The following is a 27,937-nucleotide window of genomic DNA, read 5'->3' as shown; positions in this document are numbered from 1 at the left end:
AAAAGGGACACCCTGATTTAGCATTCCCATTACAGACTGCAGGGAAGGTGAATAAGATAGTTTTGTTTAGATATCAAATAAAAGTGGTTTCAGATGAGATTCCACATGAGGCACAGACTACCTAGCAAGATGGCCATACTTACTCTTTTTAAAGTTAAAACACACCCTGGACATATACCCTACCTATGGAAGACACCTCTTTTCTAGATACATATAGGCTATGTCTACACTAGAGTTTTGTTGACAAAACTGGGGTTTTGTAGAGAAAAATTGTGGAGCGTCCACACACAAAATGTGTTTTGTTGACAGAAGCTGTCAATAATAAAGCTCTGCATATGCTTTGGGGGACCCTTTCGTCGACAGAGAGGATCAAAAGATCAATCCGCTTTATGTGCAGATGGGCTCTGTTGACAGAGGTTTTGTTGGAACATCTCTTCCAACAGTAGCTTCTGTAGACAAATGTTTCCAGGGTAGATGTAGCCATAGTGAATGAGTAGGTTTTCCTGTTGGAGGCATATGATGGATTAGTCAAATATAGGTTCCCCGTCATTGTAATTTTGCCATTTGTATTCATGAAACAAAAAAGACAAAACATGGTTGCAAGCGTTCAGAGCTTAATTTATAACTAGAAGGAGATGGAGTGAGTTTTGTATAAAAATATATTCGTATGAAACTGTTGTTTGTTGAATTAAACCTCATCTGAATTTTTATGACGGCCATCCCTCATTTAAGATCTCTGTCAGACACAGCTATGGAGCACTCGCTAAGACAAAGTGGGCAAGTGAGTCTACACAGTAAGCAGACTTAATGAGTGAAGAACGCCATAAAGTACAGTCTCTCACTAAGAGGAGGAAAGAGAGGAAAAAAAGATACACAGAGGTCAAACTGAAGGACCACTGAGAGAACCAGAAAGAGACCTAAACAGGATAGCTTGAACAAGCTGTTTGAAAGAGTTTGGTTCTGTTAGCAAGGAAACTATACATATATATTTTTTTTTGGTCCTTGTGATGACAGAAAGAGGACTTTGGATATTTCTTTGCAAATAAAGAATATTACGTCGAAGACACCGCACCATTATTAATTTCTCCACCCAACTGGAACAATCTGCAAGACTCCAAACTGGTCAGTTATTTGGCTTGAAAGGGGTAATAATATTTATCATTATTAAACATTCCAAAAAGACTTTTTTTCCCCCCAAAATCTCTCTATATATTGCTAAGGCTGCTTATGAGAGTTGCTCTCCCACAGTAGTCATACCACACCAAACTGAAATTTCTATTCTAATCATTTGTTTCTACAATGGATACTGTGATGCAGCAAATTCACGTAAGAAGCTTTTGTAATTAAAAACGTATAAACAAAATTTTCTTCTGATAACACTTTGAACATAGGGATGGCTACAAGTAAGTTTTATCTAACAATTTGAAGTGTATGAATAAGTAAAAATAAGACACAATAGCTTCATTCAATCCCCTCTTTAATATGATGGAACCAACACTGTTGACATTTAGCATTTAGATATGACCAAATGGATTCCAATTGCCACTTTAAATCCTAATAGTATGGGCCAAAAACTCACAATGCAGTCTTACCTTTTCAAGTTTTTCAGTTATTTTCTCTCTGTATTTTTTAAAAGCTTTTGTCAGCTCTTCAGCATTAAACAGAGCCTCATTTCTTTGCTGTTCAGCTCTACAAAAAAGTGCCATTTTTTAAAACTGTCTCCTCAAATTACCCAAACTTGAAATACAAGAATAAATTAATTGTACATGGTAACCAATCTTCCTTTTAACTGTCCTGTTCTTTTAGATACAATATTTTAAATAAATGGACTTTAACTTATCTGAATTATTGCTTCTTGTTTAAAAACACACCCGGTATATCCAAGCAATAACAGGGCTAGGCATTTAAAACCAAAGCCACCACGGAACCTCCTCAAAATGAACCAATGACCCAAGCTCTCTTTGGGTCCAGAAGGCATCCACTACACTTAAAATACATCTTTGATTGTGACAGTGCAATGATATGAACAGATTAGTGCCTATCTGTTTTATTTAATTTCTTCTTCTCTTTTGCCTTCAAAAAAACAAAATAAAAAAAACAAGCTATTACTGCATTGTTAAACCTGTGAAATGATTCCAAACCTCTAGAAATGCAAAAAGATATACCTACAGCAAGACTGACTATGACATTACATTTATGCAGTATTTTTTACTACTGTTTATTACCCCACTTCTGCAAAGATTTACTTATATAAAGAACTTTACATACTGTGTGTAGTCCTAATGACTTCACTGGAACTATTCTGAGCTATGTCTACATGATAGAGTTTTTCTGACAAAACGGGGCTTTTGTTGACAAAACTTGCAGAGCATCTACACACGGAAACTATCAGCAAAAACACCCTGTGGATACTCCAGGAGGCCCTTTTGTTGACAGAGCAGATCAGAAGATTGATTTAGTTTTATGTGTAGACATGATCTCTCAAGAGAAGTTTTCTCAGAACATCTCTTCCAACATCAGAGAGGTAGCCATGTTAGTCTCTAGCTTCGAGAACAACAAGAAGTCTTGTGGCACCTTATAGACTAACACATATTTTGGAGCATAAGCTTTCATGGGAGAAGGCCTGCTTCATCAGATGCATGAGTGGCAGGGGAAGTGGTTTCAGAGGGGTATTTAAAGAATGGGGTCCCAAAAAAAGGGAACCCCATTCTTTAAACACTCCTCTGAAACCACTTCCCCACCCCACTCGTGCATCTGATGAAGTGGGTCTTTGCCCACGAAAGCTTATGCTCCAATATATTTGTTAGTCTATAAGGTGCCACAAGACTTCTTGTTGATCTCTTCCAACAGTAACTTCTAGCAACTTCTAATGTAGATGTAGCCTGAGTGTACAAAATTAACTAGATGTATAATTCTTTATAAACTCATGTTTTCATATTTATATTTCTACATAAATGCAGTGTAGATGGGTTAAAATTATTGTAGCAAAAATAGACTTTGAACATGCAATTCAACTCTCAACCTCACCACTGCATCAGGGTTGTTTTCCTAACGTCTCCCCAAAATAGGTGTTAGTCTGTTTATTTAGCTAACCTATCACAATCAAATAAAAGTGTGGATTATTGTGTGATACTGGGACAGGGGTCATTTGATATTGCCAGATCAAAAAAGAAAACCACCCCTAAGTTTAAAAAAAAAATCTTTAAAGCTGACCTGTACACAAATTCAATTTTCCTCCCTTCTTCTTTTATAATACACGCAAAGAAAAGAAAACTTAGTGGCACAAAATAAGATCCAATAATGTAGTATTTTTACTAGAAAAGATTTTGTAATTACATTATTTTTAATAACATTATCACCTTTTCCTTTGCTTGCTGCGTTCAGTTAAATCCATTCTCAATTTTTTATATTCTTCTTTAAATCTTTGCAAAGTATTTTCTTTTTCTACCACCATTTTCTGGCTTTGTTCTAATTTATCTTCTGCATCTCTAGAAAAAGAAATTAATTTAAAAAATTTTGTCTAACACCACTGATCTGGGAGCTTTGTATATCAGAAGCATTTGATTTGATGGATAAAAGAATATTTTTTTCTTTTCTACATAAGAAGTTCAATAAAGGACTCTCTAGTCTGATATATGGGAAACCACTTTACAAAACTCTCTACTCAAAGAAAGCAACAAGTTCTGTATTTGATCTAATTCAATAAAGAGTAACCCAATTAAAGATATTAAAATTAATGGTTATTTTTTAAAGTAAGTTTTGCCTTCTTTCACCTGTGTACTGAGATCAGTTGGGGATATGAATTTTGTTTACTACGTGTCTGTACAGCATACAGTGTGGCCCCACTTTGGTCCAAATTTTGGGAGCAATATGAATACATATAAAAAAATAATTAGGAAAGTTATCTTCCACAAAATTCAGTCAACATTTATAAACAGGCATGGCAGAATTTTATTTTTATCTGATTAATATTTTGAGGGATAACATCAATATTTAAGCTCTTACCTAATTTTAAATTAGTTATATTTTGACATTTACTGAAAATTGCACAGAAGTGGACACACAATTATTTAACAACAGAAGACAATGACCTTTAAAATGTTTTATAAGCCATTACCACAAAACTGTCAACATCACATCAAATATCCTTATATCAAATATCTTTAACTTAAGAAACCATACCTGTTTATACTATTTATTTGCTAGACCACTTTTAACAAGCATCACTTAAAAGTCTAAATCACTGGATTTTGACTATAAAAAGTTATCAAGCAACACTTTTCTTACTTAGCCTACCAGTAGATTTTAATTATCATCCATGGAAAAATTTCTTCTGGTTGTTTATGTGCATGTGTATGGTGAAATTAACATTTACCAACATCTGTTGTTAAAAATCTGATCCTCCCAATTCTATGGATAAGCCATTGCCTTCATTTGTATATAATCATTATAGATGTTCCCCTGATCGCAACTATGTACATCTGTTTTATCCTTAGCAATACATGGGAGAGAGGACAGAGTGTGTTATTGCAATACCCCTGCCACACTAAGTAAAACGAAGATCTTATTATTCTATCATGCATAGTTACATTATTTTATAGATGTCGGATTTTTTTTTTAACTACTGTAATTTAAAATACATTTGGAAAGATAGTGTCTCAACCTGCTTCCACAACAGGTTTGCAGCAGCTCTCTCTCTTTCTGTGCTTAAACAGGATTGTTTCACATGATTAAGATAAAAATGTTATTGCAAAAAAAGGTGGAGTATTTTTTCTATTTGTTGCCAGGAGAAGTTTTGTTATTTTTAAAGTATTCCATGGTTGTGAAGATTACAAGTGTGTCGAAAAGGTTCAATCAAATGTCGCTTACACAGACACTGATAATTCTGCTTGGATAGGGAAATGAGGCTCTTAGGGTTTGTCTTAGGGCTTCTTCGAAGGGAGCATGGTAATCAGCCCAAGCAGGGTAAAGCAATGAGGTGCTGTGATGCACACGCAGCACCTCATTAAGCTAACTGTCACCATGTGAATTCCGAAGTTCACAACTTCGAAGTGCCAGCAAGCGGTCCCGCTGCAGGCACTTCAAAGTACGCATGCAACTTCGAAGTGGTCTTACTCCCAAAAAACAATGCTATTCCCCGCTTAGGCTGATTACCATCCTCCCTTCGAAGACAGGGGCTAGCGTCGACCAGCCCTCGGAGTGAAAATAAGAGAGCAAACGAAGCATATAAATCAATGGATGGACTGGTGTAAGACTATCAGCTTTAGTGACTGACAACTTTTGGGGACAATCAGGACACTTAGCTTTGGTAAGCTTTATTTGGACAATCATGATTGATTGATTCTAGTGTAGTAAGTGAATGTATCTGAGAAGATAAAAAGCTTGCTCATTGTACAATGGGTACAACTGTCCATATATCTGAAACATACATAATCTCAGTGCTGGGAGCACATTCATGTTTACCCAAGGTTATAAACTAGTTATTCATTTTAGAATTCTTTAGTTTATTTTACCGAATGTTCATCAATTTCCTTCAATTCTTAGGACACATTTTCATCATATCTTATATATACTAACATAAAACACCAAACATACAGATATGGAAAATTTCTTGAGGACAAATTTCAAAATTTCATAATTTTCTGATGAAGAAAAAATCACAAGATTTCAAAACAATCCACATTGCCCATTCCTGGGAAAAACTGTGAATTAAACAAATATACCAAAAGGTTCAAAAGGAACGGAAAGAGTACATTCATTACCTCAGGACTTTGTCTTGAGCCGTAATTTCTGCTTCCAATTGTGCAATCTGTTCTTCTAACATAGGAATGCTGACTGAACGTGTACCTAAAGCTGATTCAAGAAAAGAGACCTGAAATATAAACATATTTGGGATTTGATTAAAATTTGCAAATATACCCTAAAACAAATTGTGCAAAAAGCATCTGGTGCATGACTGATATTGTCTGCCTAATCCTGCTATAGAACTTGCTAAGACACACCATATTCGCTCTGGCCTTTTCTACACAGGCCACTTCCTTTGAAAATATCATGGTAATATGCAGCCCGAAATGGGCTAATGAGGCGCAGATGCAAATTCCCCACACCTCATTAGCACACGGTCACGTGATTTGGAGTCCAGAAGACCGTTCTTCCGGACTCCAAATCACGTGACCGTGTGCTAATGAGGTGCAGGGAATTTGCATCTGCGCCTCATTAGCTCATTTCGGGCCACGTATTACCATGCAACTTTCGAAGAAAGTGGCCTGTGCAGAAACGGCCTCTGACGTCAAGCTTTTCCTTGTGTTTGGTACATATGGAACCAGTAATGTGCCACTGTTTTAGGTATACTGGGATCCGGTTTGGTATATTGAAAAAGAATTTTACATTTCATTGTCAACTTTTTCTCTCAAAATGGGTTACCATATTTGAGCTTTCAAAAAAGAGGCCCCTAACTGTACCAGTATCTACCAACTTACGTTGTATTAATGTACTACAAATACTATAACACATTGTACTAATGTGAATTGCTAGATACTGATGAAGATACACTTCCTCTCAGGCATATCCTCTTTTTTATAGATGGTAACCTTACTCTTCCTTTTTTCCCTAAGAAGCCAGAATAATGAGCAGTTTGTTCTTTGCTCTCTCACCCCCACTAGCTCTTATCTCTTCCCCTTTGTTTTTTCTCCAACATCAGTTGTCCACAATATTGAATCTGAGAAGCACAGCTGCAAATTACACTATACTATCACTTTTGTTCTGCAAACCAACATGCACACAACAGTGGCTTACTTCTGAGTAACTAATTATTACTTCAATGTTGTAGTCTCCAAAAATTGTAACAAGATTCTGTGTAAAGTAAGCACAAGCAAAACATTTAATTCAAGTATTTGCATTTTTAAAATGCGTGCAAATTATATTGGTGGTCTGCCTTTCTCCAGTGTTTGCAATATTTCTTCATAACTCATCTTTACTTTCTCTATTTACTAGACACTTTCTATATTTGGAAGTCAGACCATCCTTCAGCTTCCACTGTCAAGATGTACATAGGCAGGCCAAGTTGGTGCAGGGGGGAGAGAAGGGGAAGTTGCCTTGGGGCTCAGCATTTCAAAGGGTCCCAGGTCCTCCGGATTCCACTGCTGTTACCTTGGCAGCACTGGCAGGTGGAGCTCTAGGCCCCTTTGAAGTGCCAAGGCAGCACTGGCTCTGCCACTCTACGTGGCTGTGGTGTGGGTAGGGGGTCTGAGTGCTGCAGTCCAGGCTGCACTAAGGGCTGACTGCCCTAGGCCCTGCTCCTTCTGTCCCGACCCATCCAGAAGCACAGAACTGTGACCCCCTCCTACCTTGCTCTGGAGCCCACAGCAGCTGTCAGCCCTGCTGTGTATAAGAGGCCTATTTAGCTTAAGCAGATATACTCAAATACATTTATGTAAAACACTAAAAAACTTACTAAGTTACTCCTTGTAAAGGTTACAGGGCACGTTTAGGGGAAAAAACCGCCATTTTGCTCTGTTTGTACAGCACTTAGAACAATGGGTCTATGAGTAGGGTACCTAGATACTTTTGCTATACAAATTAATAACATTTAAAACTTGGAATAATATGATCAAGTATTGATGCATTTTAAATTAATTAGGCCAGAGTGAATCGCATGTTCTATTCAAAACTATAATATCATCACCAGTAATTTATTTGTCTAAGAAGTTTTTTGTTGCTAGAGACCACGTATTTATCCTTCTAAGATACTTACTCTTGCTTTTGACTGAGTTAGTTCAAAGTTAGTAGTTTCAATTTTATTCATTAGACAGTAGTTCTGGGAAGTCAAAGATGAGTTTTGTTCTCGGAGTGCATTCAGCTTCACTCTAAGCTGTTCATTTTCTTCTTCCATACTTTTATTCAAAGGAGTGGACACTGGGTAAGACTTAAGGTAAAAAATATATGTATATCAATGATGCATCTTTGTAAGCCAATCTTATTTAAGGCATAGAAATAATACATGTAAAAATTATCAACAATATGTTACAATGCCTAGCTCTCAAGTGCTTACTATATATTAGCTAAGAAGCCTACAAATGAAAGAATAAAGTTGAATGTTCACAAGACCACAAATGTGTAAAACACAGCACAAAAATAATCAATAAATATAATAATTACTTTGGTTTTAGATTTTCTCTGAGAATTCTTGCTCTGGTGAGATATTTTACCAGCACTCTTATGAGATGAATGATTCTGAAATTCACTGCAACTTGTTTCAAGATCTTCCAGAGTTAGTCCAACAAACTGACTGAAATGAATGCTGTGGACGGATTGCTCGCCCGAACTAGAACTAGGACCAAAAACAAAACAATAATAAGCATTTCCCCTCCAGCAGTGTTTTTAGCAAATATACCAGAAACAAAATACCAATAGATTCAATATAGTTTTAAACTACTGGAAATGTTTAGAACCTAGTTCTGCTCTTGCTCTTAAATATACACATACCTGGAAAGCTCTTCCCCGAGATTTTGTAGGTTTCTCTCAGTTTTTCTCAGCTGATTCCTTAATGCCTCTACATTTGCAAGCAAGAGGTCTTCATCCTCCTCTTTTTCCTGGTATGTCGGAAAATTGGATTCCATTGGTACTCTACATTTGTCTAAAATAAGTTTTTGATATTAATATTGAGTTTAACATGATATGTTATTTCTAGAAAGTTGCAGGTTTTTTTCCACTATTTTAACAGGCTTTATGTATCTAGGTATTCCTTATATGCATGCAAACTCTCTCATTTCCTTCTTTCCTAACAATAAAATCTTGAGAACAATGCCATAAACAATTACTTTTACTTGGGTATTTCATTTTTCTCTGTTAGCAAATAAACTTGTGTTTTAATAAGCACATCTTTCCTGTATGAGAAGTGACAGGAATGAACATACTGTACTAGGTTTATTGTGCACAAATCGCTGAAGAATAGATTTATTTTTGTAAAAGAAATAGAATAGGAACAGAATAGAATGAAATACAAACTGTTAGTCATTAGGCACATCTGTTCTTTCCAATTAAAGAAACAATGGAAATAAATGAAATATTTTAATACTCAATGAACCTCACTTAAGGAAAGCCTGGAGGAACACAGACATTGAAAGGTGCCCTAATTTTTTTTCAATCAAAGGCAGAAGTGAATTTTGAAAACACTAACCCTTGTACTTTCACAATTCACACTGGAGACTATTAGCAAGTTAGCAACTACTTTCAATGGCCAGAATGATACATCATGAGACAATCATCTCAAAATATAGCTGGAATCCAAACCACTTAGGAGTTTATAAGTTAAGACCCAAACATTATGCTGCACTCGGGGGGGGGGGGGGGGAAGAAACAAAGATAGCCAGTAGAGTCTACACAGTACAATAGTTGTGTGTCTCAGACAAGTATATTTATCTGTGTTTTAATCACTCAGTTACCGTCATACTGAAAAACAATGGAACAATATATCATAGTCTCCATTAGCTGAAGTTACCACGTTACTCAAGAGAGTGCGCCCATGTAATCTTTTGCACAATAAGCTCCCCATCTCAGGAAAGACTGGTCCCTTGGCAGCAAATTCAGTTACTGCTGCTACTTAAATTTTAGGATCAAGAGGACTTCCATCTTGTAAGATGACTTAACAATGAACAAACATACTTTCATAACAGAGCAAGCAGTTTATTACATCTACATTTGTAACAGTAACACTTCAATCATGCCTGCACTGAACTTCACAGAATCATAAGGCTGGAACTGACCTCAGGAGGTCATCTAGTCCAGCTCCTTGCTCAAGCAGTAGTAGTAGGCATCCTTCAGTCTGCATAGACTATGGATCGCACCCTGTAAAGTTTCAATTGAGGACTTCATTTACAGCGTCTATTGTGACTACGAAGACCCACACGAGAGTGACAGTCCTTGCTGCATCTCTTGCTGATGTAGTGGGTGTCTGGCAAGTCCTTATTGTGCTTTCTGTGCGCTCACTTCTCCTCTGCTAGCTGTCTGATCTTCATCTCGCACTTCTGAAGGCCCTTGTGTAACCCCTGCCTCCATCTGCTGCGGTCATCTGCTAGTTCTTCCCAGTTGTCCAGCTCGAAGTCTACTTCTCTGAGGTCTCTCTTGCAGACATCTTTGTAGCGCAACTGGGGGCGTCCGGGAGGTCTTTTGCCACAGGCTAGCTCACTATACAGGATGTCTTTTGGAATCCTTCCGTCATTCATCCTGTGGACGTGGCCAAGCCAGCGGAGTCAACACTGCCTGAGGAGGGTGTGCATGGCTGGGATTCCAGCTTGCTCGAGGACGGCGGTGTTGGTCACTCTGTCCTTCCATGATATTCCAAGGATGCGCCTGAGGCAGCGCAAGTGGAAGACGTTCAGCCTCTTTTCCTGACGGGCACACAGGGTCCAAGTCTCACTGCCATAAAGGAGGGTGCTGAGGATGCAGGCTCTGTAGACTTGCATTTTGGTGTGAGTGTACCACTTGTTGTTATTCCACACTCTCTTGCTGAGTCTGGACAGAGTTGTGGCCGCTTTTCCAATCCTCCTATTTAGCTCAGTGTCCAACGACAGGGTGTCAGTGATGGTGGACCTGAGGTAAATGAACTCGTGGACGACCTCTAATGTACAGTTGTCAATGCTGATTGATGGGGATTCAGCAACATCCTGACCGAGTACGTTTGTCTTCTTTAGGCTGATGGTAAGCCCAAAGTCCTTGCACGCTTTGGAGAACCGATCCAGCAGTTTTTGAAGCTGGTCTTCTGTGTGAGACACTACAGCAGCATCATCTGCAAACAGCATGTCTCTGATGAGGACTTCTCGCACCTTAGACTTCGCTTTCAGCCTTGCAAGGTTAAACAGTTTCTCATCAGATCTTGTGTGCAGCAAGATGCCCTCTGTTGAAGATCCAAAGGCATACTTCAGGAGGAGCGCAAAGATCATCCCGAACAATGTCAGAGCAAGCACGCATCCTTGTTTGACGCCGCTCCTGATTCTGAAAGCATCCGATAATGTACCGTCATATTGAATGGTTCCTCTCATGTCTTTGTGGAACGACTGGATCATCTTGAGTAACCGTGGAGGACAGCCTATCTTGTGGAGCAGTTTGAACAGACCATCCCTACTGACCAAGTCAAAGGCCTTGGTCAGGTCAATGAAGGCTATGTAGAGTGGTTTCCTCTGCTCCCTGCACTTCTCCTGCAGCTGCCTTAGAGAGAAGACCATGTCAATGGTAGACCTCCCTGCACGGAATCCGCACTGCGATTCGGGGTACACCCTCTCAGCAATCTTCTGGAGTCTGCCAAGGATGACGCGAGCAAACAGTTTACCAGTGACACTTAGGAGGGAGATTCCACGGTAGTTGTTGCAGTCTCTTCTGTCTCCTTTGTTCTTATACAATGTTACAATGTTAGCATTGCGCATATCCTGTGGAACCTCACCCTCTTTCCAGCACAGGCACAGTAGCTCATGTAGGGGTTCCAGGAGTGTGTCCGCGGCACATTTGATTACCTCTGGTGGTATACCATCCTGACCAGCGGCCTTTCCAGCTGCAATGCTGTCGATGGCTCTCTTCAGTTCATACACAGTCAGTTCTTAATCCAGTTCGTCCATTACTGGTAGGAGCTCGACGGCATCGAGGGCTGCGTCAACCACAACGTTCTCGCGTGAGTACAGCTCGGAGCAGTGCTCAACCCAGCGCTCCATCTGTTTGGCTTTGTCAGCAATGACTTCACCAGATTTGGATTTCAGAGGTGCTATCTTGTTCTGGGTGGGTCCTAATCCCTTCCTCATACATTCCTCTGAGATTACCAAAGTCGGCACAGGTCTGGATGCTGCTGCATAGCTGGAGCCAGTGGTTGTTGGCACAGCGCCTGGCTGTCTGCTGTACTGTTCTTCTGGCCTCTCTAAGTGCTTGCTGGGTACTCTGGCTCGGTGAGCGTTTGTACTCCAGGAGTGCAGCGCGCTTCTTTTCAATGACTGGAATCATCTCATCGGAGTTAGCTTCGAACCAGTCATTCGTGTTTCTAGCTCTTCTTCCAAACACCGACAAGGCCGTGTTGTAAACTGTATTCCTCAGATGTTGCCATTTGGATGTCGCATCGGCGCCCCCAGGGCCGCTGCGCAGATTTTCCTGGAGGGTCTCTCTGAACTTTTCAGCTTCCTCTGAGTTTGCCGTCTTTCTGGCGTAAATGCGGGGCCTTCCAGCAGGTTTAGAGCGGTACAGCTTCTTGGGTCTCGGCTTGAGCTTGGAGCAAACTAGCGAGTGATCTGTATCACAGTCAGCACTATGATAGCTGCGTATCAGAAGGACGTTTTTGAGGTTATTACGTCTAGTGATGACCACGTCTAGTTGATGCCAGTGCTTCGAGTGTGGGTGTCTCCACGACACTCTGTGCTGTGACTTCGTTCGGAAGAATGTGTTTGTGATGCACAGATTGTGGTACGTGCACAGTTCAAGGAGATGCTGTCCATTGTCATTCATTTTTCCCACACCGAAGTGTCCTAAGCAGGCAGGCCATGAGGCCCAATCAGCTCCAACTCTTGCACTGAAGACACCCAAGATGTACAGTTGTTCATGAGCAGGTATTTGCTCTACAGCAGCACTAAGCATGTCATAGAACTTGTCTTTTACTTCTGGTGTGGTGTACAGGGTTGGAGCTTAAGCGCTGATCAGGTGGACAGGACTGGCGCAAGTTTGAAGCGTGATCCGAAGAAGTCTTTCTGAAGCAGGATCTTTGCTCAAGTCTTTGCTCAAGCAGGATCAACCCCATCTAAGTCATCCCAGCCAGCACCTTGTCAAGCTGGGACTTAAAACCCTCCAGGGATGGAGAATCCTCCACCTCTCCAGACAACCCAGTCATGTGAAAGTGAAACTATATTTAAGCAACGTGCACTGGCAAATGTGCTAAGGGTATATAAATAATATACTCATTTAACCTGTTGGTAAGCAAAGAGATAACTCCCACAGAAATCAACAAAATTTCTCTGATTTACAGCTTCATTGATTTGTGACTCACAGTTCAAACACAGACCAGACTAGTTGTTGGATAGCCTACAGTTAATGAGTTCTTCACTAACATTGATAGTTATCCTTCTCAGAGGCACTTTTAACCATTGCTACAGAGGGCATTCACTGCATGGGTACGGCGGGCTGAACTCTTATTTCACCCTTAAAGTGACTCCTTCAGGTCTAGGTTAAGACCTTTGGGCAGGGAATACTGGAGAGACGGGCCTCCACTCTACCTATTTGAGTACACTGGCACATTTCACCAGCAAGTATTCCAAAGTGCCACCACACACACACACGAGATAAAACAAAACAGCAGTCATGCAGCACTTTAAAGACTAACAAAATAATTTATTAGGCAATGAGTTTTCATGGGGCAGACCCACTTCTTCCCATCTGGAAATAGTGAACTGGCAGAACAAATACATTCATTATTTCCAGATGGGAAGAAGTAGGTCTGCCCCACGAAAGCTCATCACCTAAAAACTTGTTAGTCTTTAAAGTGCAACATGATTGCTGGTTTGTTTTGTGAAAATACAGAATAACAGGGCTACCTCTCTGTGATTAGATCAGACAAGTAAACAGACACAGGTGCATGGGGAGGAAGAAAGTTTTATTCACAAGTATCTGCAACAAGCAGCAGAAAGAAGAGAAAAGTTGTTGCACGGTACTGGCTGTTGCTTGAGTTTCCAATGGCTGCATTTTCAGATAAGCTTAGGACCTGGCTTTTCCAAAGCTTTTGTTTTTCAGTGTGGCCTGGTGCTTTCTTTCCCAGTGTGAGCCCACCACCACCACCACATTCTTCTGCACCCTGCCCCGACCCCAGGACTGAGTTCATCCTACCCAGCCCCTGGGGTTATCACTTTTCATCAAGTGCAAAAAATACAGCACCATCCTAAAAAGTAAGCTTGTTGCAACCTGAAACCCCAGCCACAAGGCAACTAAATAGCCCCACCCCACTTTCAAATACCCAGAGAGAGAAGCACCTACAGATACGATTGATAGCACTGCGCTCTCTGGCAGTAGCGCAACTCAACTCCCCGACCCGCCGCATGTGCGCAGTGGGCTGGCCTCTCGGAGAGCCGGCAGCTGCAGCATTTTCAAACACTTCTGCCCTATCACTGCTGGAACGGGGAAGTGGAAACACCCAACGGCAGCGTCAGCCCGAGGCCGATGCTCGGCCCGTTAGCCATCCAGCCCAGCGCACTGTACTCGTAAAGCCAGGCGGAAAAAAAGCCAGCGGCTGTTGTTTCTGGCACGTCCGAAAGAAACCCAGCCCGACACCAGCCCAGCCAGCCCGACACCAGCCCCTGGCACCCCACTCTACACTCTACACTCCTAGCACTGGCCTCTCCTGCTCCCTCAGCCCGGCACTTCGCGTTGCTGAGTAACGTAGCACTCCGCTTCCCTACGCGGCTGGTCTGGAGTTGGAACTGGAATGGGCCTCATGCCACCCCCCGCAGAGCGAGACCCGGGCCCCACTTGCGGAGTGCCTTGGCCGTACAGCACCCTGCACCTTCCTCCCTCTAACAACGGGAAAGCCCAGTTTGTGCACGCACCCTTTGGAGGGGACTGCTGATGCCTGGCAAGTGAAGTTCGCGCTCTAAAGCTGTCCCACACGGCACTCCGTCGGCACCCGTTCGAAGCGCGCGGGCCGTTAAGTTCCGGAGACAGCGAGTCCGAATTCTCTTATCACGCATGCGCATTTCCCCTTTCCCCCTACTGCCTCACTGGGAATGCTGGTCTGACCTCGGGGCACATCCGCCCACTTCAACAGGCATCGAACTACATTTCCCACAATACCCCGACATGAAAAGCAGTCAAGTAGCACCCCCACATAGAAGACCATTTGGGACGGTCCCTGAAGAAAAAAAAATACCCTGGCAACGGGATATCTTCCTCCCTCCCGCGGTGCATTATAGGACGGTGGAGGTGTGCGTCCTGGTCGGGTGGTGTCGAGAACGCTTCCGGGAGGGGTTGCTGCTGTGCGATTGGCTGCGGGCATTGGCCGCTCCTTCGCAGGGTGGGCTGCTCCGGCCAGCTGCCACCCCTCTGGCGCGCGGACAGGCGGGATCCTCCGCCGCCCTCGTATCCGTGAGAACATCCTGTCAGGTGTGGGCTGGGCAGAGCCGGAGCGCGCTGTGCCAGGCCCAGCACTGCCCGCGGGATGGGGACAGCCTCCCGCTTGCTCGGCCTCCGCTGCCTGCTGCTGCTGCTGCCCGGCGCCTTCGGGTTCCTTCCCTCTCTGGACAGCGACTTCACCTTCACGCTGCCCGCCGGCCGTAAGGAGTGCTTCTTCCAGCCCATGCGGCACGGGGCCTCGCTGGAGATCGAGTACCAGGTGAGGGGAGCCGGCGCGGGCCGACCTGGCCCTGCAGACTCCGCTGCACGCCGAGCGGAGATCCGCTTTTCCGCGCTGCCTTCGCTGCAGCAGCCTCCCGAGGCGGCAGCGGGCCCTGCCCGCAGGCTGGACGCTGGGTGTTCTCGCAGAGCCCCATCGGTCCATTGTGAGGAAGATTTATTACCCGGGCACAAAGCTTATTCCCCCACCGCGCACTGCAGCGATCGGCAGCAACGGGAAGGGCGAACCCATAAGTTTTCTTGCCTGTCCCTGAAGTTACTCAAATAACAAGCTGTCCTCTACCACCTTAAAGAGTAAGGCATTTATGTACACTCATCCTTGGCTATATGAGCACAGTTGGTTCCCAAATTTCTGCTCATAGGTAAAAACTCATAAAAATGACACTAAATTCCCATTAAAATACCTGTAAAAGTCTCCGATTTATTCCAAGTGCTTGTAACTTGATATAAACCAGTTGAGTTTATAACTATCAGAGAGGTAGCCGTGTTAGTCTGTAGCTTTGAGAATAACAAGACGTCTTGTGGCACCTTATAGACTAACAGATATTTTGGAGCATAAGCTTTCGTGGGCAAAGACGTGCTTCATCAGATGCACGAGTAGTGGGGTGGCTTCAGAGGGGTATTGAAAGAGTGGGGTCCCAGTAAGAGGGAGGCCCAGAGCTGACAAGGTCTATTCAGCAAGGTGGAAATGGCACAGTATCAACAGTATTTATCAAAAGAGATAAAAACAAGTCAGATCAGATGGGGGATGTGAGCCTTTGTCAGAGTCTAATGAGGAGATATTAGCACCCAGAGCAGAGAAACTGCCTTTGTAAGCTGTGAGCCACTCCCAGTCTCTGTTTAATCCATGGTTAATGGAGTCAAATTTGCAAATAAATTGCAGCTCAGAGATTTCTCTTTCCATTTGATTTTTGAAATTTTTTGGTCTCAGAACTGTCACCCTTAAATCTGCCATTGAGTGTCCAGGGAGATTGAAGTGTTCCCCCACAGGCTTCTGTACATTACTGTTCCTGATGTCTGATTTATGTCCATTTATTCTTTTATGTAGAGACTGTCCAGTCTGGCTAGTGTAAATTGCAGTGGGGCATTGTTGGCACATGATGGCATATATTATATTAGTAGGTGTGCAGATAAAGGAGCCCCTGATGGTATAGTTGGTGTTAGGTCCTGTGATGATGTCACTGGTGTAGCTATGTGAGCAGAGTTGGTAGCGAGGTCTGTTGCAGGGGCTGGTTCCAGGCCTAGAGTCACTGGTTTGTGATTTGTAGTGGGTGGTTAGGATTTGTTTAAGGTTAGCAGGTTGTCTATAGGTGAGGACAGGCCTGCCTTCCAAGGTGTGTGAGTGTGAAAGATCATTGTTCAGGATGGGTTTCAGATCACTGATGATGTGCTGGAGAGGCCTTAGGTGGGGGCTGGATGTGATGGTCAGTGGTGTTCTCTTGTTTTCCTTGTGAGGCTTGTCTTGTAGCAGGTGGCTTCTGGGTACCCATCTGGCTCTGTCAATCTGTTTCCTCACTTCCTTAGGTAGGCATTGTAGTTTGAGGAAATCTTGATAAAGGTCCTGTAGATGTTTGTCTCTGTCTGATGGCTCAGAGCAAATATGGTTGTACCTTAGTGTCTGGCTGAAAACAATGGATCGTGTAGTATGCCCTGGATGGAAGCTGGAGGCATGTAGATAAGCATAGCGGTCTGTGGGTTTTCAGTATAGGGTGGTATTTATGTGACCATCGCTTATCTGCACAGTAGTGTCCAGGAAGTAAATTTCTTGTGTGGACTGGTCCAGGCTAATGTTGATGGTGGGGTGGAAACTGTTGCAATCACGGTGGAACTCTTCAAGAGCCTCCTTCCCATGGGTCCAGATAATGAAGATGTCATCAATGTAGCGCAGGTAGAGGAGGGGCGCTAGGGGATGAGAACTGAGAAGGCTTTGTTCCAGGTCAGCCATAAAAATGTTGGCAAACTGTGGGGCCATGCGGGTGCCCATAGCAGTGCCACTGATTTGGAGGTATAATTTGTCCCCAAATCTGAAATAGTTGTGGGTGTGGACAAAGTCACAAAGCTCCGCCACCATTTGTGCCTCGGTCTCATCAGGAATAATGTTCGTAACAGCTTGGAGTCCATCTTCATGTGGGATATTGGTGTAAAGGGCCTGTACATCCATGGTGGCCAGGATGGTGTTTTCAGGAAGGTCACCAATGGATTGTAGTTTCCTGAGGAAGTCGGTGGTATCTTGAAGAAAGCTGGGGGTGCTGGTAGCATAGGGTCTAAGTAGAGAGTCCACATATCCAGACAATCCTGTGGTGAGGGTGCCAATGCCTGAGATGATGGGGCGTCCAGGATTTCCAGGTTTATGGATCTTGCGTAGCAGGTAGAATAAACCTGGTTTGGGTTCAAGGGGCGTGTCTGTGTACGGTTGTTCCTGTGTTTTTATAGGGAGTGTCTTGAGTAGATGCTGTAGTTACTTTGTGTATTCAAGTTGTGTAGTTTCTTTGTGTAAACAAAGGCAGTTTCTCTGCTCTGGGTGCTAATAACTCCCCATTAGACTCTGACAAAGGCTCACATCTCCCTGTCTGATCTGACTTGTTTCTTCCTCTTTTGATAAGTACTGTTGATACTGGGCCATTTCCACCTTGCTGAATAGACCTTGTCAGCTCTGGGCCTCCCTCTTACTGGAACCCGACTCTTTAAACACCCCTCTGAAACCACCCCCTCACTCATGCATCTGATGAAGCGGGTCTTTGCTCGTGAAAGCTTACACTCCAAAATATCTGTTAGTCTATAAGGTGCCACAAGACTTCTTGTTATTCTCAGTTGAGTTTAGATACTTTTCTGATGTATTTGAATAGTTTTGGTACCAGAAATAGGATGTAATATATGTATATAGAGGAGGGTCACCCTTAGATTTAAGGGTTGCCAGCGGTGTCATTCCGAGCTGCCTGTGGCTGTTAAGGAAGTCGTTTGCAGTTTCTTAACGCTGCTGCCTCAGGCAAATATCTATCCCTAGAGATAGCAATTACCTTATGTCTAGGTAGTGAAAGTTTAACTCTTGAGTTAATGGGTTTTAATGACTGTTGGGAGCAGGAGGGCTGTGGGAAACACCTGGCCTAGCAGCCCCAGTGAAGAGGCTGCAGGAGGAGGAGGAGGAGTGTCTAATGTTGGGGCCATTTAGGGCTGTGGTGGGGTGGGGGTGGGTCTAAAGCTGGGTGAGGGTTTAGGGATGGAAGGGTCTAAGGCTGAGCTAAGTTTGGGACTACAGGGGGTTCTAAGGCTGGGGGCAGTTTGGGGCTGCTGGGGGGTGTGAGTCTCCCCACTTCCTGGCCAGGGACCCCACAGCCTGCTCATATGAGTGGGGGAAGTTCACTCATTTAGTGAACATAGGCAGGCATACATGTCCCTCATTTTAGCAAACACTCATAAGTAAAGTACTCTTTAAATGAGGGATGGGTGTATTAAGTAATGAGCATTCTTAGTAACAGAGAGGTAGCCATGTTATCCAAGAAAGGCTAAGACCCACTTACTGGGAGGGCAGATGGGCCTGAGAAAGGCAGAGGAGATAGTCAGGCATACCCTAGGATTAAATCTTACCAGGAGACTTCAGGAATTAAAGATTATATATGTGATTAAAACCTCCAAGATCATGTCCAGCCAATTCTGGTAACCCTAGTTCAGACATCTCAGAGGTGCCTCTGGAAATCAGTCCCCCCTTCAGGACTGAAACAAAGGGCAAAAATCATGGTAAAGATTAGCTGGGGCTTTAATTTCTTCACAGGACAGCCAGGCGCTCAGGTTCAAATTTTATTCGAAAGAGCTTCATGCAGCAAATTTAAAAAAACAGCAAAGTCAAGTGCATAAGCCAGGGGGTTTCAGCAGAGGATTTTCTTTTTCATTTGTTCAGAGGAGGGAGCCTCAGTCAAGGGGAGGGCCATAGCTGACAAGATCTATTCAGTCAGGGTGGATGTGGCCCATTATTGGTAATTGATGTGCAGTTGTGAACATCAAGAGAGGAGAAATCAGTTCAGATCAGTTAGGAGGGATGTGGCCCATTATCAGTAGCTAATGTGGAGGTGTGAACATCAAGAGGAGAAACTGCTTTTGTGATCGGCCAACCACTCCCAGCCTCTGTTCAATCCTTGCTTGATGGAGTCAAATCTGCAAATGAATGCAGCTCTGAAATTTCTCTTTACGTGTTATTTTTTAATTTTGTTGTTGTTGTTGTAGGACTGCTACTTTTAAATCTGTTACTGAGTGTCCAGGGAGATTGAAGTGTTCTCCCACAGGTTTTTGTATGTTACTATTCCTGATTTATGTCCATTCTTTTATGTAGAGACTGTCCAGGTTGGCCAATGTAAATTGAAGTGGGGCATTGCTGGCACATGATGGCATATATTAGTAGATGTGCAGGTGAAAGAGCCCCTGATGGTGTGGTTCTTTCACCAAACTGGACAGTCTCTATGCAAAAGAATAAATTAACTTCCACCATTTACTGGGCTCTTCCAAGACATTTAAGGGTAACTTACAGCTAAATAACAGCACAGAATACTGAGAACCAGGACTGATGGCCTTAAACTAAGGGACCATAGGGAAACTTGGCCATTCCCATGATATGTGGCCATCTGGCTAACTATAATCATGCCGGATTATCGAGTTTGCTGGATGAGAGAGTTCCGAATTAGAGAGATTCAACCTGTATTGGAAAGAGTCATGCAGTGTGGATGTAGTTTTGTCTGTAGAATTGAGAGTGCTTTTGTATCTAGTAAGGTACATATTGGTTGTGAGCTGTTTCTAATACAATCACAGTACTTTATTTCTATTGACTTTTTAAAGCATCCATTATCTTCCCATTTTAAATTGGCTGCTGTAAAAGGAAAAATTGCATTTCTGTCTCAATGTGTTTTGGCTATTGATACCAGAAAAAGCTAAGATTGTTACAGTTTGAAGAGATTTAAAGAGAAGAAAGTATTTTCTTTTTCATTTGTTGAATGTTTGACAGCACTTTATGTATACAGTAAAAGCCCAGTTATCCAGCATTTGGATTTAATCGGCACATTTAGTTAACTGGCATGCTGAGTTGGGGCTGCCAGCTGGGGCTGGCTGCCACAGGGCCAATGTTCCACTGCCATGGGGACAAGTACCCCTGCCGGGCTGGGAGTGTGGGGTAGAGCAGGGCTGACTGCTTGCCCCAGCTCTGCCAACCAGCACATCTTATTATCCGGCATCTCTAGTTCCTGGAAAATGCCTTCTGGGAGGGACTGAAGATGTTCTTTGCCCCTCAAGGACAGGTTTTACATTAACTAAAGTCCTTTTTTCAGAGAACAAGCACCACACAGCAGTGCATACTTCTCATTGTCCTGACACTTTTCTTCAGACCCAACCCATGCATGCGCTAATCCTTCATGTCACTGTTGAGAATGCACAGTAATTCTAGCAGATACTGCCAGCTCGATTTTTTTTGAGGCTAAATAGCTCTGTGCATGGCCTTGCCAATGCAATAGTCAAAAATTAAATAATCTTTGGACACGCTTTTGGTTAATTTAAAACATCAATGCAGGCAAAGTAATTGACATGCAACTATTTTCACTAATTCAGTTATGAATTATAAATTGATAAAGAACAAAAAGTTTTTCTGACTGAAATTCTCCAGTGACATGTTCACAATGTAGTAGAACGATATGAAACTGAGAGGCTATGTCTACACTAGCCCCAAACTTCAAAATGGCCACGCAAATGGCCATTTCGAAGTTTACTAATGAAGCGCTGAAATACATATTCAGCGCTTCATTAGCATGCGGGCGGCCGCGGCACTTCGAAATTGACGCGCCTTACTGCCGCGCGGCTCGTCCCGACGGCACTCCTTTTTGAAAGGACCCTGCCTACTTCAAAGTCCCCTTATTCCCATCTGCTCATGGGAATAAGGGGACTTCAAAGTAGGCAGGGTCCTTTCGAAAAGGAGCCCTGTCAGGACGAGCCACACGGCGGCGAAGAGCATCAATTTCGAAGTGCCGTGGCCACCCTCATGCTAATGAAGCGCTGAATATGTATTTCAGCGCTTCATTAGTAAACTTCGAAATGGCCATTTGCATGGCCATTTCAAAGTTTGGGGCTAGTGTAGACACGGCCAGAATGTGATCTGCTTGAATCATGTTGCAGTATCAAAGTTATATCACTACTACTCTTCATTCTGGACACTTTTGTTTCTTAATTATTTAGTTCCCCTCCCCTTTCACTAAAGATCCAATATTGCACCTACTGGAATCATTGTGAGAGTTGCCCCTGACTGAAGTAGGAGAAGGATTGGGTTCAAAGTGAGGAAGTCCTAGTCTACGCTTAGAAGCTGTACCAGTTTAACTGTTTTGGATAAAAGGTGGATTTTTGTGGTTTTTGTTAAAAAAAAAAAAAAAATTGGTAAAAGCTCTGGTGTGGACTAGTAATACCAGCATAAAGGTGACTTACATCAATACATTTGTATTCCTTCCTATGTGGAAATAGCTATTCCAGTATAAAGAACATTTTTATTTCTCTCTCTCTCTAACTGCAGCCATACTGCTATCATTCAAATGGTGTAACTTTCCAGTTTGACAAGTACAAAGGGTTTGATCCTGTGACATGCCAAATGAATTCAGTTCCTTTTAACTTTGATGAGAGATGAGAATGTTCAGTATCTTGCTGGATTGGGATCCTAAATCTGCTGTACTTTACCTGATGGGAGAAAGCTACAGGAATCCTATCTCTGATGGTTCTGAGAGCAGGGGAAGCGTGGTGGTTTCTCCTGCATTACAAACTCTGATCCTCAAACTACAACATCCTTGAGATGTTTCTACATCAGTTAAACTCTTGTTATACAGAAATTTCTTTAAATACTATTCTTGTGAAAAAAAATCAAGGTGTGATTTATTTTATAAAAGTTTATCTATAATGAGATTTTTCTTAAAATTTCCCACAATTTAATCAACACTGGTACAGCTCCACCAGTGACATCTATATTGGAAGTGCACATGTGGACCATCTTCTGGCATTTTTACTACCAAGCTGTTTAAACCCTGCTCAGAGCAGGTCTAGGTGACGCAATGAATAAATGTCCTCCAAAGCTTTGTCTATACTAGTTTTCTCACCATTTCCAACATTGGTGGAATTGCACTAGAGAAAGCAATAGTAGAAAGTATTAGAAAAAAGCTCAGTTTTGCTTTCCTAACATGATTAGTCATGTCTATGCTAGAAGTTGGAACAGTAGAACAGCTTCTTGGCAAAAAACCTGGTTCCAGTTGAGTTATTTTGAATTCTGTGGTAGATGAATTAGCCCTTTAAATTCTATCAGTTCCATTACATAAAATGTTTTTTTCCCCAACAACTCAAACAAGAATTTAAAAAAAAAAAAATTGTTGGCTGACTTCACAGGTTTTAGACGGAGCCGGATTAGATGTTGACTTTTACTTGGAATCTCCAAAAGGTGAAATTCTAGTTTTTCATCAGAGAAAATCAGATGGCGTCCACACGTAAGTTTAAAAGCTTCAAATTTGATTCTCAGTATTATCTACAGCAGTATAATACTTATTTCAAACAAATGTGAAACTTAGAGTTGAGTATTTAAAATTACATTTTAATGGTTCTAAAAATTGATTGCATTTTTTATCTAAATCACTCCTTGAATGTAGAATAAAAAAGCTTGTTAATGTGATTACTGTAAAATGCTTGATATAGTCGTGTTATTTTTATACCATAGTTTTTTTAAACAAAGCAGCTTGTGTACACAAATATTTCATATTTAGGTGCACTTCATTTTGTATTACTGTAACATTTCCTAAATAGGTTCCTCCAGGGCTGAAGAATTTTGACTTACCACGATGGCTGAATGTTATTGACCGTCAGCAGCCAAGCACTTTCTAATGGGGAGTTTCAGGCTTTTTTTTTTTTCTTTTTTTTTTTTTTTTGGGGGGGGGGAGCAGGGGGCAGGGCATTTCACTGTACTAAGTCATCTAGTTATCCTTTCAAGCAATCATTTATTTGGCAAACTGACAGTCTGATTTTCTTCCCAGGTTTTGGTTTGGTTTTTTAAACAATCAAATTTAACTTCTCAGATATTTGGGTCCAATACTGGTACAAGTAAAATTATATAACTTGACTGGAGCAGTAACCATGTGTAAAGATGAAGATTTTATACTTTTTTTTGCAGCCGGTGATCGATTTTAAACTTTAAAAAGGTATTTCTGTTATTGATAGCTGTAAGAAATGGCTGCTGTCTTTTATTTTTAAAAGTGGTTGTGAATGTTAACAATTCAGAGTTTTAATTTTAAAAAAAATCAAGTGAAGGAAAGCTGCTACTCATCGTACTAAGTTCTAAGATCTTAGGAGCTTGTTTTCTTAGGGAAATATTGTAACTTATAGTTATGCTGTCTTATTAGATAATGAGTCCTGGTATTTCATGTGTTTCTATTTCTGTAGCATAGCTAACTATTTCTGTTTGCATGAGTGTCAGTCATATAAGGACAAATGTTAATGTAACTTTAAAGCCAACATTAAGAATACAATATAATTTAAAGATGTATGTTTGCTCAAATACAGGGTGGAAACAGAAGATGGAGATTACATGTTCTGCTTTGATAACACATTCAGCACCATTTCAGAGAAGGTGATTTTCTTTGAATTGATCCTAGATAATATGGGAGAAGAGCAGCAAGAGGACTGGAAGAAGTTTATTACAGGCACAGATTTGTTGGATATGAAACTTGAAGATATTTTGGTAAGTATTCTGCTCGACAGAATCAGATGATTGGGATTTAAGAGATCTGAAAGACTCATGTTCATTCTGTCTTAGTCTTGTTCTTGTATGTTATGACCTGGGCAGCTGGGAGGCAGAGTGATGAGCTACATTCCTCGTATGACATTATGTTCACCTGTCCCATATGGAGGGAGGCCTGTGGTGAAAGAGCTCCATTTGGGAATTAAAATACTTGGATTCTAGTTCCAGCTCTGCCATGGATTTGTCGCATAGTGTACAGCACATGATTCAATTTCACTGGGTGTCTCTACACTGCAGTTAGACCTTTATGGCTGGGCCATTCCAGCAGAAGTGGGTTTAGGGGCTGTTTAATTGTGGTGTAGGTATTTGGGCTCAGGCTGGAGCCTGGGAACTTCTGGCTCTCAGACCCTTTGAGGTGGGAGGGCTCCAACACTTGGGCTGCAGCTGGAGCCCAAATGTCTACACCCTTTAGCCTGGGCCTTAACAGGCCAAATCTGAGTCTCTGATTGCACTGTAGACATACTGTGTCTTTCCTCTGTGAGTAATAACTATCAAGGGGAGCTTTGAGGTTTTGCTTAATGTGTTTGAATAAGTTCCTTTAGTGAAAAATATTACTAGTGTTACTAAACCAGAATGCTGATGTGTGTGCATAGCAGCAGGCTTCTTCACTTTTCTACAGTAACCTTGTTTTGTGTCTGTACTTAGTGAATCAAAATTTATTTTCGACCTAGAGCCGTTAACTGTGTTCATGTAAACATACAATCTGGGATCAAGCTAATTTTGAATGAGCAAATGACTTGAAGGCACAAACCAAGTCATATATATGACCCTTCTTTGTAGCTATACACAGATGTAAAGCGAACACCTTCATAAGATAATGTTCCCTATTCATCATTCTTAGGCGGGGGTGGGAACTGTTTATCTAGACAGTACTCTAGAGAGAGGTAATACTTCTTGTAGGTATGCTCTGCTTAGCGTTTGTTGTAGAGGAAGAAGCACTTGCTGGACTCAACCTTGGAGGGAATACAGATGAGAGTTAAGGGAGAGCAGTGTTAATCCACCAGAAAAGATGCTGCGTGTGGTATTCTGTTGCTGGTGATATTCAGAAGCCCATCTGTTGAGTTAACTTTCCTGTAGTTTCTTGAACTGGCAAAGTATGCACATAACCTAAAGCATGTCCCAAGGCATTAGAAAGTGCTTGGGAGGGATACAGACATGGGGCTGGTGACAAATTTATGGCAGGGGTGTTATGGTATTGCTACCCTTAATTCTGTGCAGTTAATAGCAGCATTACGTTCAGAATTAGGCTGATGGATAGTGGCAGCTGCTGGGCAAGAGCCCAGGTGTGAAAGCAGAGCTGCTGCCATGTGCAGCACAAAAGTAAGGGTGGCATGGCATTACCACCCTTACTTCTGCGCTGTTGCTGGCAGGGTATTGCCTCCAAAGCTGAGTTCCCAGCTGATAGACATAGCTGCCTGCCTGCCCCGCTCTGAAGGCAGGTAGAAGTAAGGCAATACCATATCTGCCATCCCCTCAACCTTGTGACCCTTCTGGAACCCCCCCCGCCCCGCCTTTTTGTCAGGAAGAGCTGTAGTTTTAGAGATGCTGGTCTCCCCTGTTAAATTGGTAAAAGCACACACACAATCAGATTTTATTGTCTGACGTGTTTATGACCATAAATTTGGTAGAAACCTGTTTGAGTCATATGCACATAATGGACCTCTGGGATATCTTAAAAGCTATAGCTTTACCATGATACTGATTTGAAACTGTACATCATGAAATGGCTTAACCAATTGGATTATTAAATCAAATATAGCAGTGTTTGGTTATGTCCATCTCGTTCTAAGCATAGTAAAGCGCTGGTATGGAAAACTTAATCTAAACATTCAGAGGACAATAGGATCTCTTTCCTCTAATATTGTAGTTGCCATATCAGATGCTTCTTAACACAGTACAAATAGAACATGCCGTTCGATTGGAAGGAGTGCTCTCTGTGAGGGCCTCGGTTGTGGACTTTGTTCTGTTTGAGTGTGACATAGTCCAAATTAGTTTACTGTTAGGGCATTCAGCACTACATTTTTTTTCCTGTGGGTGGCATTTTCTGTTAAATACTTGTGGGTTATTTTTCAGTTTGTCAAGATGAGTGGAGCCTGGAACAAATGTTATTTAAAATCAAACATGAAAATACACACTATAAGGCTAACAAAGTTCATAATTACATAAGTCGTATGTGAGGTAACTGTCATCTAACCACCAAATGAAAAAAGTGATAGATACATGTGCAAATAAAAGCAAACAATGAATTTTTTTCAACTGAGGTGATATATATTTATATTAGCAGAAAATGTACTTTTCTTTCCAAATAATGTTTACATTCTAAAAATACTATTCTGTCCTTTACCAGGAATCCATCAACAGTGTCAAAGCCAGATTAAGCAAGAGCCTCCAGATTCAGACGTTGCTCAGAGCATTTGAAGCTCGTGATCGCAATATACAGGAAAGCAACTCTGACAGAGTGAATTTCTGGTCCATGGTCAACTTGGGAGTAATGGTGGTGGTTTCAGCTGTTCAGGTTTACATGCTGAAAAGTCTTTTTGAAGATAAGAGGAAAAGTAGAACTTAACAGCTAGTGGGAACATTAGCAATAACCAGAGAGGAGGGGAAAATGCAATAAACTACTTCAGCAAGAGACTGGTATTACCTTGACACTTTTGAATAGACATTATAATCAGGTTCTTGATTCACGTTACTAACATGAACAGAATGCCCTTCCCCTATACTATCGTCTCCACAAGCGTTGCTAACAGTCTTACTGGCAGGGAATCTATTTTTGGTTTATTGCATTTATAATGATTTATTAGATTATGCATTATACACAGAATGATGGATCAAATGGAAACCAATTTGAATACCTGCTATAGAGTCCCTATCTTTTCATAGTCACTTGAAAAACCTTGTTTTCTGCCTACATAATTTCCATTTTTACAATTTTTTAAATAAGCAGGGAGTAAAGTTACACATGTCAAAGGAGTGAGGCTCATCCAAATAGTTTGTAACTGTCAGTTTTCTATAAAGGTATAAAATTTCTTTCAAAACCCTCAGTTGAGGAGTTTTTATTGTACAGCACAATACAGAAACACTGGGTTAACATTTGTGAAGTGGTTAAAATGAGAACTATTTTTCACTTATATAAATCAGCACTTTAAAGAGACTAAGGTGAAATTAATTAAAAGCAGCATCAGGTACTAAACCAGAGTCCCTTCTGCTGGTTGTTCTGATTGTACAATCCCATTTTTCCTGTTTAACGGGTGGTTGATTGATATATAAAAGGGTCCATGGGAACAGGCAGATGCACAAAGAAAGGGAATGATTTAATCTTTTAGCTGTTGTAACCATATTACAATAGTAGATAAATTCAGAGAATTGATTTTTTTTCAGATGACTGTGTTCCTTTTATAATTCTTTAAGTAAAATTATTTGGAAACATTCACATAAGTGTTTATATACTTCCAGAATCCTTTCTGTATTACTAACTTTAGTAAAATGTTTTGCTCCTTGAAATCAGCCAGGTTTATGCAGAGTTTTGTAGCAAGTTCATGAACCTCAGAGCTAAAGTTGCTCAGCTGAACCTCACAAAAAAAAAAAACAAATTTGTAGTCACATAACTATTTATTTTACTGCAATGACTAGTCCTATTAATTTAACAGGACTACTTGCATAATAAAAAGTCTGAAATTTTGAAATTTGTTTGCAGCGCGTATTGACTATGCAAGATACGGCCTGAGCACAGAAGCTGTTTGCTATCTCACTCAAAAGGCAAATTGCTTGCATCAA

The 27,937-nt window shown here is 41.7% G+C and overlaps 2 protein-coding genes across 2 annotated transcripts in view; one reads left to right on the top strand and one right to left on the bottom strand.

Moving 5' to 3' along the window:
* CCDC18 (coiled-coil domain containing 18) overlaps positions 1–14,665 on the bottom strand; it is a 73,164-nt gene extending 58,499 nt beyond the window's left edge. Inside the window, exons 1-7 of the mRNA XM_075003545.1 lie at positions 14,565–14,665; positions 8,485–8,635; positions 8,158–8,329; positions 7,754–7,924; positions 5,763–5,872; positions 3,360–3,488; positions 1,593–1,689 (exon numbers count right to left, since the gene is read on the bottom strand). Of these exons, the coding sequence (XP_074859646.1) occupies positions 1,593–1,689; positions 3,360–3,488; positions 5,763–5,872; positions 7,754–7,924; positions 8,158–8,329; positions 8,485–8,618 (813 nt within the window). The 5' untranslated portion in view covers positions 8,619–8,635; positions 14,565–14,665. The remainder of the gene's footprint in view (positions 1–1,592; positions 1,690–3,359; positions 3,489–5,762; positions 5,873–7,753; positions 7,925–8,157; positions 8,330–8,484; positions 8,636–14,564) is intronic.
* Positions 14,666–14,981: 316 nt separating this feature from the next.
* On the top strand, positions 14,982–26,778 carry TMED5 (transmembrane p24 trafficking protein 5). Its single transcript, XM_075003150.1, has 4 exons — positions 14,982–15,346; positions 22,759–22,856; positions 23,923–24,100; positions 26,508–26,778. Exons 1-4 carry the CDS (start codon positions 15,173–15,175, stop codon positions 26,724–26,726), a joined length of 669 nt encoding a protein of 222 aa, XP_074859251.1. The 5' UTR covers positions 14,982–15,172; the 3' UTR covers positions 26,727–26,778.
* Positions 26,779–27,937: the final 1,159 nt, after the last annotated feature.

The sequence above is a fragment of the Carettochelys insculpta genome, chromosome 9, assembly GCF_033958435.1.
Source record: "Carettochelys insculpta isolate YL-2023 chromosome 9, ASM3395843v1, whole genome shotgun sequence".
In the NCBI taxonomy this organism is placed as follows: domain Eukaryota; kingdom Metazoa; phylum Chordata; order Testudines; family Carettochelyidae; genus Carettochelys; species Carettochelys insculpta.
The sequence above is the reverse complement of the archived record's forward strand: the minus strand, read 5'-3'. Positions and strand labels throughout refer to the sequence as shown.